Source organism: Pristiophorus japonicus, chromosome 10, assembly GCF_044704955.1.
Source record: "Pristiophorus japonicus isolate sPriJap1 chromosome 10, sPriJap1.hap1, whole genome shotgun sequence".
NCBI lineage: Eukaryota > Metazoa > Chordata > Chondrichthyes > Pristiophoridae > Pristiophorus > Pristiophorus japonicus.
In genome coordinates this window covers 94,701,018-94,718,019 of record NC_091986.1, presented here as the reverse complement: position 1 = coordinate 94,718,019, position 17,002 = coordinate 94,701,018, and the positions used below count along the sequence as shown (strand labels likewise).

Below are 17,002 nucleotides of genomic sequence, written 5' to 3'. Positions count from 1 at the left end.
ACCGGGAGGGCACTGAGCACCTCGACTCTCATCATAGAGAGCAAGCAGAAACCAACTGTAGACAACAGAAGGAGCGAGCGGCAACCCAGTCTCTCCACCTACCCGTTCCTTCAACCACCGTCTGCCCCACCTGTGACAGAGACTGTAAGTCCCGCATTGGACTCTTCAATCAACTGAGAACTCACTTTTAGTGTGGAAGCAAATCATCCTCAACTCCGAGGGACTGCCTAAGAAGAAGAAGAGAAGAATGCTTTTTGTGGTCATATTAAATTTGTTGCATCTAATTACTATCTCCCTGAGCAGTGGAAACAATCTTTCTTGTGTTGTCCCTCTTGGAGAATTTGTTTTTTTTAAGTATATTTACTGTGTTATTTTATTAAATAATTTCCTGCTATCCCACCTGCTGGTACTAAATATCTATAATATTAGTCGATCTCTCATTGTGTAGCTTGTGAGGAGTGAAGACCTAATGTAGTCTTCAGTTGAAGTAGATTTAAAGGGTGAGGTATAATTGGATCAGGGTGTGCAGATGTAATATCAATCCTCATTTTAAAGTTATATATTCTAGTCCCAAAAATCTGCATTTGTTTTGACAAATTAGGAGCACAGTGGCACCACAACAAAATTTAGAGGGTTGTATTTTTTGCTAATATCCATTTCCACGAATGTTTCACCAACAGAATACTTTTGCCATATCATATGTTGACCTGCATCTTCTGATTTAAGAAATTCCATTGTGTGAGCAACTGAGCTGCACGTCTAACTGCATCTGTGAGGGTCTTTCTGGTCACCTGCATATTTTTGACCCCTCACACAGTAAGGCGGCATATCTTGAACTCTTATAACCACAAAGAACATATACATCCAAGAAGAAACAAATAAGCAAGCTATAAATGAAAGGCCGGCATTGACCCTTTTCCCTGCTGACAATGTAGTTGAAATGTGGTGGAGTGAAATATTGGCCTGGGTAATCTCAGTGGGAGTCCAGGGCACAAGCTCTGCTCTGCCTGTTGGCTATGGGAGCAGGTTTGAGTGTTCTTACAGTTTTGCAACAAATGCGGTAGATATTTGACCAGAATCTTCTGTACCTGGGCGGGTCGGATGCAGGTGGTCGCTGTGGTGGTTCGCGACCCCGTTCTTCATTCCATCCCGCTCCTGACATCGGCTTTCCTTTGATGGCGCCTATTAAGGCAGCCCTGCATGTTATTCTGCCCTATTAAATAGTGCAGGTCTGAGGACATCATCGATGACGTGTCTTCAGCCGGGATATTTAAAGGAGCCGTGGCCACATTGCATTTGAAGGTTCATCTAGGATAGTACTGCATTGCACTATTGACGTGTTGCAGAGTGACAAACATGACTGCAGAGAGAAAGATTCTCAGATGACTCTATGTGCATGTGGAGGGAGTGAGAGCATGTAGGAAGGTCCTCTTCCTATCCAATGGGCGGAAGAGACCTCCTCAGCAGACCAAAGAAGCCTGGCTCCAAATAGCAGAGGAGGTCAACAGCTGGGGTATGGTAAGGAGGACCTGGATGCAGTGATGCAAATGTTTCAATGATCTCATTAGATCAGGAAAGGTGAGTTCAAAGCCACACACAACTTCATCCTGCTGTGCCCCTCATCACATCCCCATCACTCTGCCTTCCCAAACCTAGTCCTGCACGTCATTTCTCAAATCAACATAGCTTGTACGTCCACCCATCCCTCTCTCTATCTACATTATCACATCCCCATCTGACTAACCACCCCTCACACTTACCCTCATATAATTCAATCATACCAACTAACAATAACACAAGGAAGTCAATAGCAGGGATGTGGCCTTGCCAACCTACTCCACCACAGTCACCCTCTGAAGATGTAACCCATCAATTCCTTACACACATTCCATCACTCTCACTCAACTTTCTCTTCTTTCCCTCCTTGCAGGAAAAGAGAGCCCACAATAACAGCAGTAGAGGAGATTGCCTTGGAAGTGTTAGGGAACACAGAGCAGCTGGAAGTGGGAGATGGAGAAAGGGGGACATCTCAGCAACCTGGTGACAGAATTATATCTCATATAGCCACATGGCATATAGCAGTCACTCATATGAGGACTGATATCAGCAGCCACTGAATGTTCTTCATGTGCATAATGGTATCTATACCCATTCTTGATATGACATATCTAACTCATCACTTTACTCTCCCACAGATCCATTAAGAGTTCCACCCCCCCCCCCCCCCAACCACACTGTCCAGGCAGAAGAGGAAACATAGAAACATAGAAAATAGGTGCAGGAGTAGGCCATTCAGCCCTTCGAGCCTGCACCACCATTCAATGAGTTCATGGCTGAACATGCAACTTCAGTACCCTATTCCTGCTTTCTCTCCATACCCCTTGATCCCTTTAGCCATAAGGGCTACATCTAACTCTCTTTTGAATATATCTAACGAACTGGCCTCAACAACGTTCTGTGGTAGAGAATTCCACAGGTTCACAACTCTGAGTGAAGAAGTTTCTCCTCATCTTGGTCCTAAATGGATTACCCTTTATCCTTAGACTGTGACCCATGGTTCTGGACTTCCCCAGCATCGGGAACATTCTTCCTGCATCTAATCTGTCCAATCTCGTCAGAATTTTATATGTTTCTATGAGATCCCCTCTCATTCTTATAAATTCCAGTGAATATAAGCCTAGTCGATCCAGTTTTTCTTCATATATCAGTCCTGCCATCCCGGGAATCAGTCTGGTGAACCTTCGCTGCACTCCCTCAATAGCAAGAATGTCCTTCCTCAGATTAGGAGACCAAAACTGTACACAATGTTCAAGGTGTGGCCTCACCAAGGCCCTGTACAACTGCAGAACGACCTCCCTGCTCCTATACTCAAATCTTCAGAGGAGCCTCCAGCCTGTGAGGGCACACCGTCACCAGACATAAGCACACCCAGCACTAATGCAGATATGCACATCTCGGTGTGTGCCACGCAAGATAGAGTAGTGTTGTCACCTGATGTCTCACAAGTGAGCAAGAGCAGTTGGTGAAGACAGTGACAGCAGTGGAGACTCCTCGCCGGAGGGCGCAGGACACTCCCCGCTCTGCTCAGCTGCATACAGAAGCTGAGCCTCGGGGGAGGGGGGGGGGGCACATCCAAAAAGCGGACGATCCTGGAGGTGCAGCAAGAAGTGCAGGAGGCTTTGACTGGTTTTGCGACCGCAATGTCTGCAAATATGCAGAGAATGGAGGAGCTCATCTCCAACCGTGTCGTAGGCGATGGTGACTGTAGGCTCTTCCATGGACAGGATAGCCACCTGCATAGAGCAGCTGATGTGCCACTCACAGGAGCACATGTTCCCTTATGGAGAATAGATGGCTATTTATGGAGAATAGATGGCAGACGCTAATAAACCTCCTCTCTATGAGGGAGGTTAATGTAGACGTGGATTTTCATGGCCCCAGTGCTGTGCAATAAGGTGCGCTCCAGCTTCTTGCTAGCAGGGATGTGTGGGTGGTCCATGAGAGGGATGATGATGAGAGGGGACATGTAAGTGGGGGCTCCTCTTGAAGCGCTCACAATTCTCCCCCATCCCCTCACCACCACCTCCCAGGCAGAGCCCCAGATGGCTCATCAGATTGTGCTGGCCGAGTCTGCCGCTGCACAGTTGCAGGAGTAGCAGATTTTGGCAAGTCCATCACAGGCTCCAAAACCCAGAGGATGTCCGCCAAATGTGTCTGTGTAGTCACAGCAGGGAAGTGAGCAGACCTCCTTTAGTTCTACTGAAGCTACAAGGGTAGCATTACATAGAAGCACTCGTAAGAGAAAAATAAAACAAAAGTAGATGCATAAGGGTAACCACTTGGGCGTTTTCATAAGTGTTTGTGCAAAGTTTCTGTTACTGTGATGTCACAGATAAAATTATTTGTTTTCACCACTAAATTTGTGTGCAACTTTAGAAGTGGCTTGGAGTGAATGGTGAGACATAACGTTACCTCCAGCAATGGGGATCAGTGTAAAAGGAATGGCTTGTTCATTGTAGCAATGCTTTATGTGTGGCTGTGGGGTGGTGGGAATCTGGCGCAGCATGTGGCAGCCATATGGGTGAAATGCTTGAAGTTAAGTAAATCTGGCCATGATGAGACCATCCCTGCCCTCGTGGGTAGCAGCAGACTCAGGTGCTGGTGGGATCTGGACCGCAGGTTCCTTTTCTTCCTCTGCCTCCTCGTCTTCCAGCTGATGTTCCTCCTCCTCCTCCTATGAAGAGGCTGTGCCCTTCAGAGTCTTGCTCCTCATGCAGCGCAAATCCTCGGTGCTGCGCTATGCTGTGCAGGGTGCAGCAGACCGCAGCGATTCTGGAGACCTGGCTGATGCATACTGAAGGGCTCCTTAAGATCTGTTAAGGCATTATCTGCATGCCTATTGTCTGCTCTTTGACCCATCTGGGGGAAATGTGGCTTTTATTATATCTCTCCTGGGCCTCAGTACTTGGCCTCCTTAAGGGTGTAATGAGCCACATCTTTAGTGGATAGCCCTTGTCTCCAAGCAGCTAGCCGGAAAGGCTGTTTGGAGGGGCACAGGATGAAAGAATTATGGCAGCTGCCAGGGAATTTGGCACACACATGCATAATAATCTTACAATGGTTGCAGGCGATCTGCACATTGAGGGAGCTGTTCCGTTGGGATGGGCTTCACTTGAACCGTGCTGGGACTAGTGTTCTAGCGAATCGAATAACTAGGGCTGTAAAGAGGGCTTTAAACTAAGGACGTGCTTATTTGTACTGCAAAATTGGCCACCATGCTCCACCATTTGTCTATGATTGGTCCCCTTAGAGTATAAGCCACACCCTGAAATTGCATAGGAATGTGTAACTGGAACCACCCATCCCAGATCTCTCTCACTTTGCAAATTGTAACTCGATCCACTTTGACTTCCTGAAGTGACAGAGGACAGAGCTCCCCAGAAGATAGCAAGGGCCAGCCAAAGTGCCTCACCCCAGTCCAAGTACATGCCTCCTCCAGCCGGTGCCTTACCCCAGTCCAAGTACATCCCTCCCCCAGCCAAAGTGCCTTACCCCAGTCTAAGTGCATCCCTCCCCCAGCCAAAGTCCTGTACCCCAGCGCAAGTGCATGCATCCCCCAGCCGAAGTGCCTTACCCCAGCACAAGTGCAACCCACATGACATGGAACTAATATAAAAAATGTAATGAAATTTATTGACAATAAAAGACAAACAAGTTGCATTGCACAAAACTCTCCAAACATGATTAGCATGAGCATTGCTCGCATTTGTGTGTCTGGAGTCACATGGGGAGGGATGCAACAACGTTGAAACAGCTGTGTGCACCCGTGCTTACATCGCACCCATAAAACCCGGGGCTCGCTCAGGTGGCTGGGCGGGTCCCTCAGGTGACAAAAGCCGCAGCTACTTGGGTCATGTCTTCGTGGCCGTTTCCTCCTATTGAAATGTTCCCAGCCTTTAGACCCCATTGGGCGGCCTCATCATCATAGGCAGTCCCTCCAAAACGAGGAAGACTTGCTTTCACTCTAAAAATGAGTTCTTAGGTGACTGAACAGTCCAATACGAGAACTACAGTCCCTGTCACAGGTGGGGCAGACAGTCATTGAGGGAAAAGGTGGGTGAGACTGGTTTGCCGCTCGCTCTTTCCGCTCAGCGCCCTCCTGGATGCATTTCCTCCACTTAGGGCGGTCTTTGGCCAGGGACTCCCAAGTGTTGGTGGGGATGTTGCACTTTATCGAGGAGGCTTTGAGGGTGACCTTGAAAGGTTTCCTCTGCCCACCTTTGGCTCGTTTGCTGTGAAGGAGTTCCAAGCAGAGCGCTTGCTTTAGGAGTCTTGTGTCAGGCATTCGAACAATGTGGCCTGCGCAGCAGAGCTGATCGTGTGTGGTCTGTGCTTCAATACTGGGGATGTTGGCCTGGTCGATGATGCTAACTTTGGTGCGTCTGTCCTCCCAGGGGATTTGCAGGATCTTACGGAGACATCGTTGGTGATACTTGTCCAGCGATTTGAGGTGACTGCTGTATATGGTCCATGTCTCTGAGCCATACAGGAGGGCGGGTATAAAGCCAGCCCTATAGACCATGAGCTTGGTGCAGATTTGAGGGCCTGATCCTCGAACACTCTTTTCCTCAGGCGGCCGAAGGCTGCATTGGCGCACTGGAGGTGGTGTTGAATCTCGTCGTCAATGTCTGCCCTTGTTGATAAGAGGCTCCCAAGGTATGGGAAATGGTCCACGTTGTCCATGGCCGTGCCGTGGATCTTGATGACTGGGGGACAGTGCTGTGCGGCGGGGACAGGTTGGTGGAAGACCTTTGTCTTACGGTAAGGCTCACGCTTTCATACGCCTCAGTGAAGATGTTGACGATGACTTGGAGTTCAGTCTCTGAGTGTGCGCAGATGCAAGCATCGTCTGTGTACTGTAGCTCGACAACAGAGGTTGGGACGGTCTTGGATCTGGCCAGGAGATGACGAAGGTTGAACAGGTTCACACTGGTTCTGTAGTTTAGTTCCACTCCAGCGGGGAGCTTGTTGAGGTGGAGCACGGCAGCGAGGAAGATTGAGAAGAGGGTTGGCGCGATGACGCAGCCCTGTTTGACCCCGGTCCGGATGTAGATTGGGTATGCAATGGATCTGTTGGTAAGGATCACGTCTTGTATGTCGTCGTGGAGCAGGCGGAGGATGGTGATGAACTTTTGGGGGCAGCCGAAACGGAGGAGGACGCTCCGTAGTCCCTTGCGGTTGACAGTGTCAAAGGCCTTTGTAAGGTCAAAGAAGGCCATGTGCAAGGGTTGGTGCTGTTCCCTGAATTTTTTTGCAGCTGTCGCACTGTAAAAATCATGTCCGTTGTACCCCATAGGGGACGAAATCCGCACTGTGACTCCGGGAGGAGCTCCTCAGCCACAGGGAGAAGACGGTTGAGGAGGATTCTAGCGACGACTTTCCCAGTGGTCAATAACGGGGAGATTCCTCTGTGGTTGCCGCAGTTGGACTTGTCCCTTTTTTTAAAGATGGACACAATCACTGCATCTCTGAGATCTCTCGGCATGCTCTCCTCCCTCCAGATGAGGTCATGCATTCGCACCAACAGTGCCTCTCCGCCATACTTCAGTGCCTCAGCGGGGATTCCATCCGCTCCTGCAGCCTTGTTGTTATTAAGCTGTCTTATGGCTTTTTCTATATCGTGCAGGGCTGGGGCTTTACTGAGGTGGTGGAGGGTAGCATGCTGCGGGATGGAGTCGAAGACACTTGAGTCAAAGGCAGAGTCTCGGTTGAGGAGATCTTCGAAGTGCTCCTTCCAGCGGGCCCTGACTGCCTCGGTGTCCTTGATGAGTGTCTCCCCGTTCTTGGCCAGCAGTGGGGTGGGCCTTGGGTGTTTGGGCAGTAGATGGCCTTGACTGCGGTGAAGAATCCTCGCACATCATGACTGTCGGCCAGCTGCTGTATTTCCTGTGCAGCAGGCCAATCTTTTGGAGGTTGACCAGAGTCTTCCGAGGTTACACGTATTGAGAAATAACTGGGTCATGCAGTAGCTGCCTCTTGTGCTGGGCCAGGTGAGGCATTGGGAAGACCCTGGGTGACAGTCTGTTGTGAGGGCTGCCTGGGAATGCGGGCAGATCAGTGAGCTGGCATGCATTGCTGGAGTCCATAGTACCAGCTGCTGGAGGTGAGAGGTAGAAGATTGTTCAGGCATGCCTGGTGCTGTGGTGGAGGCATTGGGCAGCCCCCGGGTGACAGTCTGCTGCGAGGGCTGCCTGATCGACTCAGCAGTTCTTAGCGCCCAAGGTTCCTCTCCTCGCTCGAACATGCAAATATGGGTCCAGAGCCAAGCCAGCATCAGTGTGAAGTGCTCTGTTGCACAACTGTTCAGGATGGTCATCAGGAGCTGCAACGTGTTGGATGCATGCCTGTACTTTTCAGCGGTGTTGGTGGGCTTCCGTCATGACCACACCAGCGCTTGTGACTACTTGCAAGGGAGTTCTTGATAACCGCCAGCGATTCCCAAATTCCTCTGGACTACAACTGCATGCTTACAAGGGAGTAAGAGCTGTAGGCAGAAAGTGCAGCTGCAGATAGCTTGACCATCACGTACATGAACTTCATACTCCTTGAACCCGGAGCTCACAGTGACTATGTCAGCATCCTGCTGCTCAATGTTCACGACATCCATGTGCCAGTGATTCCTGACCATTTTCTTCACAGCATGCCCTGCGAACTCGGCATACATGGCCTGTACATCTGGCAATTCTCCAAACCGCCTCACTGAGGAATAGTGCAGGAACGTCGCATACAGGTGCTCCCTATCCAGGACATCATTATGGAAGACCAGGTTGTTGACACACTCCGCCATTGATGAGGAAGAATGGAGTAGGTGTTTGATCTTCCCGTTCTCAGACTCAATGTGATTGTTGGTATTGTTCCCAAATGTCACTGTAGGGCCCCCATCTTCTTCTGGGGGATCCAGTTGGTCAACAGATATTCCTGAAATAGAAAGAAAGGCTTTACAGCACAGGGACAGGAATCAACAGACCCACTCTTGCATGCATGTTTTGCACAGACTTACCTGCAGCAGACGGTGCAGCAGGCCAATCCTTTGCACACAACTCTGCAGAATATCCTCGATGTGGGCATGAACCATTTCTTTGCAGAGCCGGAACAACATCTTGATGGAGTTGTGTACTACGTAGCTGCTGATCTTCCTTTTTAGGTTCATCATGACATGGAACAGATATAGCAGAATGGTGGCCCCTGGGAAATTCTTCTTGACAGCATTTATCTCCTTAATATCCTTATCCAGCATGACAGTCTTCACACGATCAATGCTGGATCCCATTAGTTTTACAAATACTTCAACAATGTTATTTAGCATCTCAGATGTCTCGTTCTTTACAAAGGCATAGAGGACAGCCTGACCCCTGCAATTGTTGTCCTGCACCATGATTTAGTAGCGGGGATAGCCGTGCCTGTTTGTCTTGTAGGTGCCGTCGATGAACAACATTTCAGGAAATTTCTGAAACCTGGACTGCATTTCATTTGTTGCTAAGGCAATGAAGTTGATGTCATCTCCTTCCATCTCCTACCTGCCCAACCTCTGAGACACGCTCCAGTGCAGCTACTGCAGCAACCATGCTTCCATTCCCAGCTTTCAGCCTTGCCTTGATGTTCCTGATGTTAGTCAGTGTTGCGACCTTGTTGAATTTCTGCTCAATGTACTTCTTCAACTGCTTATTTTGTGGTTGGAGCTTGACCAAGTCCGTCACATGATGCATCTCTCTGGACTGAGATGCCGCCTGCTAGAGTAAAATGGAAGGAACTCCTTCCTCAGTACATGGGATGTATGTACGAGGTGGGACGATGTGACACAGTTTCACCACCTTGTTGCTGTAGGCCAAAGTAAGCGTGGCCTCGCATCCCATTGGGAGGTACCTGATTTGGGGTCACACAGTGCTGTGAACATGAACACCACAATAAGCAAGCAGATGTATTAACACTTACCGCTGATTTGGTCTAATCCCAGTTGATTGGATGCGTGGCTGCCCATAGTGAACACAGCACAGTTTCGCAAACGTGCACACGAACCAGTCGGGGATTGGCACCTTCCGTTTCTCGTCCTTATTTGTCATTGTGTGTGAGGTTGCCTTATAAAAGAGGCTCCCAGTCACCTGTGAAAAGGAAAGAGAATTGAGTTTTGCTGAAATTTGAGACTTTTGCCAGCTGAACACAACAGGCGCAAAATACAGAAGCACCTGTTGAAACTCCTCCAATTTCAAAATAAACTCTTCATAGATATCAAACTCCATAGTTGTAAAGATTTCCTTCAACTGCTGGGTTGTATTTGGACAATTGCTGGTTTGTATCTGTGGACAATTGCTGGGTTATATCGATGTACACCTCACTTGACATCGCCGGCTGCACCTCTACAATTCAAGTAATGTTTATGCACCAGAAATCTTGCACCTGGAAGTAAGGAAATACAGCTTACACAGTTGTACTAGAAAAGAATACCCGCGTGGATGTACTTCTAGCAACACTGCAAAGCAAGCAAACGCGGTCAGAGACTCAGCGGCTCGATCGATCGGAGGATCAACAGCTTGGTTGCTGCATCAGCGGCTTGGTAGGTTAGAGGATTAGCAACTCAGTGGGCAAAGCAAAACGAGCAAAACTCACAACTTTCTAGCAACACTACAAAGCAAGCAAACACAGTCAGAGAACCAGCAGCTCGGTTGGATAATCAGCGACTCGGTCGGTAGGAGGGGAGGATCAGCAGCTCGGTTGGTGTCCAGCAGCTCGGTCGGTTGAAGGCGGCTTGGTAGCTCAGCGAGACAATCTCGGGTTGGCAACTGTGGGGGGGTGAGTGGAAAGGGAGTCGGGGGCGGGGGGGTGGAAGAGTCGGGGGGAGGAGAGTCAGGGGCCTAGCGAGTCCTCGGAATCAACGGCGGAGGAGAGTCGGAGCCTAGCAAGTCCTCGGGAATCAGCGGCGGATGAGAGTCCTCGGGGCCTACCGATTCCTCAGGAATCAGCGGCGGAAGAGAGTCGGGGCCTCAGCAGAGTCTCTGGCCTCAAGTCCTGCTTTTCGGCACCACGTGGAGGGACTGATTCGGGGCCGGAGGGTGGGGTGAAGCTTGACAGGTAGTGGGGCTTGTTGCATATCTGCCCAAAAGAGTGCCATACGGGCATGGGGGAGGGGGGGGGGGGGGGGGTGGCGGGACTTGACAGACTCATGTCTGTCAAAAAAAGTGCAGTACAAATAGTTACATTGTTAAACTAAATAGTGGGGGAGAGGGTTCAGGTGAGTGGAAATTTAAAAAGTCAAATAGGAAGGAGAAGGCAATAGAGCAAGGCAGTGATGGGGGAAATGAAAATCGGAGTGTGACAGGAAGGGACAGAATGTATAAAAATAAGTGTGTATCAGAAAGTGGGGTCAAAGCAGGGCAAAACAGTAAAAAGATAAAATTAAAAGTTCTTTACCTGAATGCACGCAGCATTCATAAAAAGATCAATGAGTTGATGGCACAAATAGATATAAATGGGTATGATCTGATAGCCATTACAGAAACGTGATTGCAAGGTGATCAAGGCTGGGAACTGAGTATTCAAGGGTATTTAACAATTTGGAAGGATTGACGAAAAGAAAAAGGAGGTGGGGTAGCTCTGTTAATAAAGGAGAAGATCAGTGTACTAGTGAGAAATGATATTGGCTCTGAAGATCAAGATGTAGAATCAGTTTAGGTGGAGATAATAAATAAGGGGAAGGTGGGCATAGTCTATCGGCTTCCTAACAGTAGCCACACTGTCGGACAGAGTATAAATCAAGAAATAATGGAGGCTTTTAGGAAAGGTACGGCAATAATCATGGATGATTTTAATCTTCATATTGATTGGACAAATCAAATTGGCCAAGGTGACCTTGAGGAAGGGTTCATAGAGTGTATCTGGGGTGGTTTCCTTGAGCAGTATGTTGTGGAACCAACCAGTACTGTGTAATGAGACAGAATTAATAAATTATCTCATAGTATAGGATCCTCTAGGAAAGAGTGATCATAGCATGGTTGAATTTAAAATTCAGTTGGAGGGTGAGAAAGTTGGGTCTCAAACCAGTGTCCTGATCTTAAATAAAGGCGATTACAAAGGTATGAAAGCAGAGTTGGCTAAAATGGATTGGGAAAATAGATTAAAGTGTAAGATGGTTGCTGAGCAACAAATATATATTCCAGTGAGAAGGAAAGACTTTAAGAGAAGGGAGAACCACTTGTCGGTAACTAAGGAAGTAAAGGATGGTATCAAATTGAAAACAAAGGCATACAATATTGCCAAGGTTAGTGAGAGGCCAGGGGATTGGGAAATTTTTTAAAACCAGCAAAGGACAACTAAAAAAATAATAGAGTGAAGATGGATTATGAGAGTAAACTAGCAAGAAATATAAAAACAGATAGTAAGAGCTTCTGCAGGTTATAAAAAGGAAGAGGATAGCTAAAGTAAACATTGGTCCCTTAGAGAATGAGACTGGGGAATTAATAATGGGGAACAAGGAAATGGCAGAGACTTTGAACAAATATTTTGTATCGATCTTCAAGGGGGAAGACACTGAAAACATCCCAATAATAGATAGTCGGGCTATAGGGAGGGAGGTACTTAAAACAATCACTATCACTAAAGAAAAAGTACTTACTCGGTAAAATAATGGGACTAAAGGTAGACAAGTCCCCTGGACCTAGGGTCTTAAAAGAAGTGGTTGCAGAGATAGTGGATGCATTGGTTGCAATCTACCAAAATTGCCTGGAGTCTGGAGTAGTCCCAGCGGATTGGAAAGTTCCCAACGTAACGCCCCTATTTAAAAAAGGTGGGAGATAGAAAGCAGGAAACTATGGACCAGTTAGCCTAACATCTGTCGTTGGGAAAATGCTGGAGTCCATTATTAAGGAAGCACTAGCACTACATTTGGAATATCATAATGCAGTCGAGCAGAGTCAGCATGGTTTTATGAAAGGGAAATCATGTTTGACAAATTTGCTGGAGTCCTTTGAGGATGTAACGGGCAGGGTGGATAAGGGAGAACCAGTGGATGTGGTGTATTTGGATTTCCAGAAGGCTTTCGATAAGGTGCCACATAAAAGATTACTGTACAAGATAAGAGCTCACGGGGTTGTGGGTAACATATTAGCATGGATAGAGGATTGGCTAACAGAGAGTCGGGATAAATGAGTCATTTTCCGGTTGGCAAATGGTAACTACTGGGGTGCGACAGGGATCTGTGCTGAGGCCTCAACTATTTACAATCTATATCAATGACTTGGATGAAGGGACCGAGTGTAATGAAGCCAAGTTTGCTGATGATACAAAGCTGGGTGGGAAAACAAGTTGTGAGGAGGACACAAAGAATCTGCAAAGGGTTATAGACAGGCTAAGTGAGTGGACAAACATTTGGCAGATGGAGTATAATGTGGGAAAGTGTGAGGTTATCCACTTTGGCAGGAAAAATAAAAACACAAATTATTATTTAAATGGAGAGAAATTACAAAATGCTGCAGTACAGAGAGACCTGGGGGTCCTTGTGCATGAAACACAAAAAGTTACTATGCAGGTACAGCAAGTAATCAGGAAGGCAAATGGATTGTTGGCCTTTATTGCAAGGTGGATGGAGTATAAAAGCAGGGAAGTCCTGCTACAACTGTACTGGGTATTGGTGAGACCATACCTAATGTACTGTGTACACATTTGGTCTCCTTATTTAAGGAGGGATATACTTGCATTGGAGACTGTTCAGAGAAGGTTCACTAGGTTGATTCCTGAGATGAAGGGATTGACTTATGAAGAAAGGTTGAGCAGGTTGGGCCTATACTTATTGGAGTTTAGAAGAATGAGAGGTGATCTTATTGAAACATATAAGATACTGAGGGGGCTCGACAAGGTTGATGCAGAGAGGATCTAGATTCCCACTCTTGTGGGAATCTAGAACTAAGAATAAGAATATTTAGAACTGAGATGAGGAGGAATTTATTCTCTGAGAGGGTCATAAATTTGTGGAATTCTCTGCACTAGAGAGCTGTGGAGGCTGTGTCATTCAATATATTTAAGGTGGAAATAGACAGGTTTTTGAACGATAAGGGAATGAAGGGTTAAGGGGAGCGGGCAGGGAAGTAGAGCTGAACCCAAGGTCAAATCAGCCATGATGTTATCAAGTGGCAGAGCAGTCTCGAGGGGCCACATTGCTGCCCGAGACGCCAGGGATGGCCTCACCATGGCCAGATTGACTTTACTTGACGCTGTACACCCTGGCTGCCACATAAGTTGGCATCACTCCACACCAACACCATAAAACATCCTTACAATGCCCAAGCCATTCCTTTCACACTCATCACCATTGTGGGGTGTACTATTCACTGCAACTCACTAAACCACTTCCAAAGGTGCACACAGACCTGTTGAAGAACGCAAAGTGTTGAAAATAAAAGTTTCAATGTTTGCCACCACATTAACAGAAACTTTACATGAACATTGCATAAAACACCCAAGTGCCTACCCTTGTGTGTTGTTAGTTGATATGATTGGACAAGGATGAGGATGAGTGTGAGGGTTGGGTAGTGAGTTGGGAAGTGATAATATAGATAAAAAGGGATGGGTGGAGTGCACGATAAGTTGGTGTGAGTAAGGAGGTGTAGGAGAAGGGTAGGGAAGGCAGAGTGATGGGATTGTGATGAGTGGCACAGCAAAATGTGTGAATGTGGCTTTGTAGTAACATTTCGTGATCTACTGAGATCATTGAAAAGTTTGCGCCACTGCGGCCTGGTCCTCCTAACGACATCCCTGCTTGTGTCCTCCTGTGCAATGTGCAACCAGGCTGCGTGATCTCGTTGGGTGGTCTCTTCCACCCATTGGAAGGGAAGAGAACTTCTCTACATGCTGTGACTCCCTCCACAAGCATATGGAGAGTGTTATGGGAGAGCCTGGGTGCAGCCATGCACCTCTGTGCAGTGCTTGTCAGTGTTTGCAGCACCTCAATGCTGTGGAACACTTACAGCACAATTGTCAAATTAATTTGACCATGGTCCGTTTAAGGAAACCGGCTGATGACGTGTCATCAAATGACTAAATCAGACCCGCTTCCTTCAATTGGCTAGCAAACACGCTGGATGGGCTTAACAAGCCCAATCAGGGTAAAATCATTTTGGACAGCAGGCTGGAGCCAGCAGCGAGGCTGGGACCAGCCACCAACATTGCCGCCTTGGCCCGCCGAGGTAGGGGAAATCACGCCCTTCATCTTCAAGATCAAAGTATGTGCCAGATTTTGAGCTGTTGTGTGGCCTGTGTAATGTTGAGGCTGCTTTAAATAAGTTCATTTAGACCCTAAATAGCTTTTAATAACATTTTCTGAACCAGTCTTTAACTAAAATTTTGACTATAGTATTGTGAACAAGGCAGCTCTTTCACATAATGTAGAAAGAATCGGTCAATTTTGCAAATAATTTCTTTGGAATTGCATTCTTAGGACCACTGATTTATTTCTGAATCCGTCAACTCATGGAGAGAATAGAAATGGTTCCTGCTATCAGAAACAACCTTCAGCAGCTAAGGCTTTTGCCAAGCTTATGCAAGAGAAGAGTGGGGCAAATCTGAAAAACAGCCGGTTACGCTTTCAGCAGGAGCTGGAGGAGACGCAGCGTCTCCTGGGAGAGCAGCAACTGAATAGTTTGCAGGTACTGTATTAGTTACAACAATTTCTAACCTTTGTTGATGATGGGGTTTCTTAAGCTTCTTTACAAGAATAAAGAATATGGGGAAACTAAACAGTATCTTCCAGAATCAATGCTATTTTATATAATCATAAATAAATAATGATGATTTTGTTTAATATGCATAAACTTTAACAATCTTTTGAGATGTATTTTAATTAAGTGGCGTTTAGATGTTAACAACAATCAGAGATTTGTGTTTTGATGTATGTAATATGATATGGAGAAAGAAGTGGATATGACTTCCATTAAAGATAAGCATCGAGTGGTCACGGAGAAGGAGAGAATATCATCAAGCAGAAAGTAAATCAAGGAAATGCAAAGCTAAACAAGCCAAGAAAAAAAATAAAAGGACACAACTGAATGCCTTTAACTGAATGTAGAAGCATTCAGAATAAAATGCCGGGGTTGGAGGGATGTGTAACAGCAGGAAATTACAATGTTGTAGGGATTATAATAATATGACTCACACCAGTAAATGGGAGTGAGAGCCTCATAAAGGGGTATAAGAGATAACCAGAAGGCCGGAGGAGTAGATGTATCTGTTCAGGAAAATTTGGCATTTAAATAAAGTTGAATTAATATTGCAATCATTAATGTTGCATCCAATTCAACCTCTCTCTGCCCAGTTCCAGTCCCAACTCTTATGTAGTACATATTGGTTACCATCTGATGTATATTCTGGCCTTTAAAAAGTTAGATAAAATCCATTAAATCTGTAAAGGGACATTTATCCATTAAATCTCTGAAGAGAGGAGACAGAAAGTCAGACTTATGGAAAGAGTGAGGAAAAAGATATGTAACGGCGTGTCTTTTTTCTCTCGCTCCAAATATCTCTCTCTCTGTTTAATTCATTTCTACAGAATATAAAACAAAACCTACTACAAGGGAGTTATCTCTCTCTCTTACACACAATGCTTTTTTAAAATAAATTTTACCTCAGTAAAGCTTTTGAAATTTTGCTCTTTATCAAAATGTGAAGAAAGTACTGGAAACATCTGATTGGATGGTACTGACAAATCCTGGGAAATTAGGTACACTGCACATGCTTAGACTGCACAATCCAACTTCAGATCACAAACAATGGTCTGGACAAAAATATCAACTACAAGCCCAAGCATTTGGAAGAAACTGAGGCCTTTAAATGAAATCTTTAATCGAGGCATTAAAAGACAATTCAGTGGATACATTTAATCAATTCTTTGTGAAATATGTAATTTTTTGAATGTTTTATTTTGCTCAGCCCCTTATTTTTTGATATTAGTTATTTCTGTTACTGAGACAAAAAGGCAGACTGAGGCAGATGAAAATTGACAGGAAAGCATATAGCTGGATTTGTGGGAACCCAGTGACCAGCAGGGTATAGATTCAAACTTTAAAACTGCAGCTATTGGCCGTGAATTTTCCACACGCGGCGGGATCAATGCGGCCGTACTTGGTGACGCAAAGCCTGCCTCCGACTTGAGCTCGCTCTCTCTCCCAAATCTTCTGATGATTGGGCTTGTTAAGCCCGCCCTACGGGCTTCCCGGCCAATTAAGAGGAAGCCGGTCTGATGACACCATTTGATGACGCGTCATCAGCCCGTTTCCTTAAAGGGACCATGTCCACAATGGTTTTGACAGTTCTTCTGTCACTGTTCTGTAGCATTGAGGTGCTGCAAACAGTGAGAAGCACTGCACAGAGGTGCACGGCTGCACCCAGGCTCTCCCATGACTCCCTCCAGATGCTTATGGAGGTAGTCATGGTACGCAGGGAGGTCCTCTTCCCTTCTCAT

The 17,002-nt window shown here is 46.5% G+C and overlaps 1 protein-coding gene across 9 annotated transcripts in view; it reads left to right on the top strand.

The window, feature by feature from the left end:
* Positions 1–17,002, top strand: part of cep126 (centrosomal protein 126) — a 272,751-nt gene that overhangs the window by 111,505 nt on the left and 144,244 nt on the right. For 7 of the 9 annotated variants that reach the window (XM_070891920.1, XM_070891919.1, XM_070891918.1 and 4 more), the window contains exon 5: positions 14,984–15,191. In XM_070891920.1, coding sequence (XP_070748021.1) covers positions 14,984–15,191 — 208 coding nt within the window. Of the gene's footprint in view, positions 1–9,967; positions 10,112–11,277; positions 11,336–14,983; positions 15,192–17,002 lie in introns of those variants that run through there. The other 2 variants (XM_070891921.1, XM_070891922.1) reach the window with 2 other exon arrangements.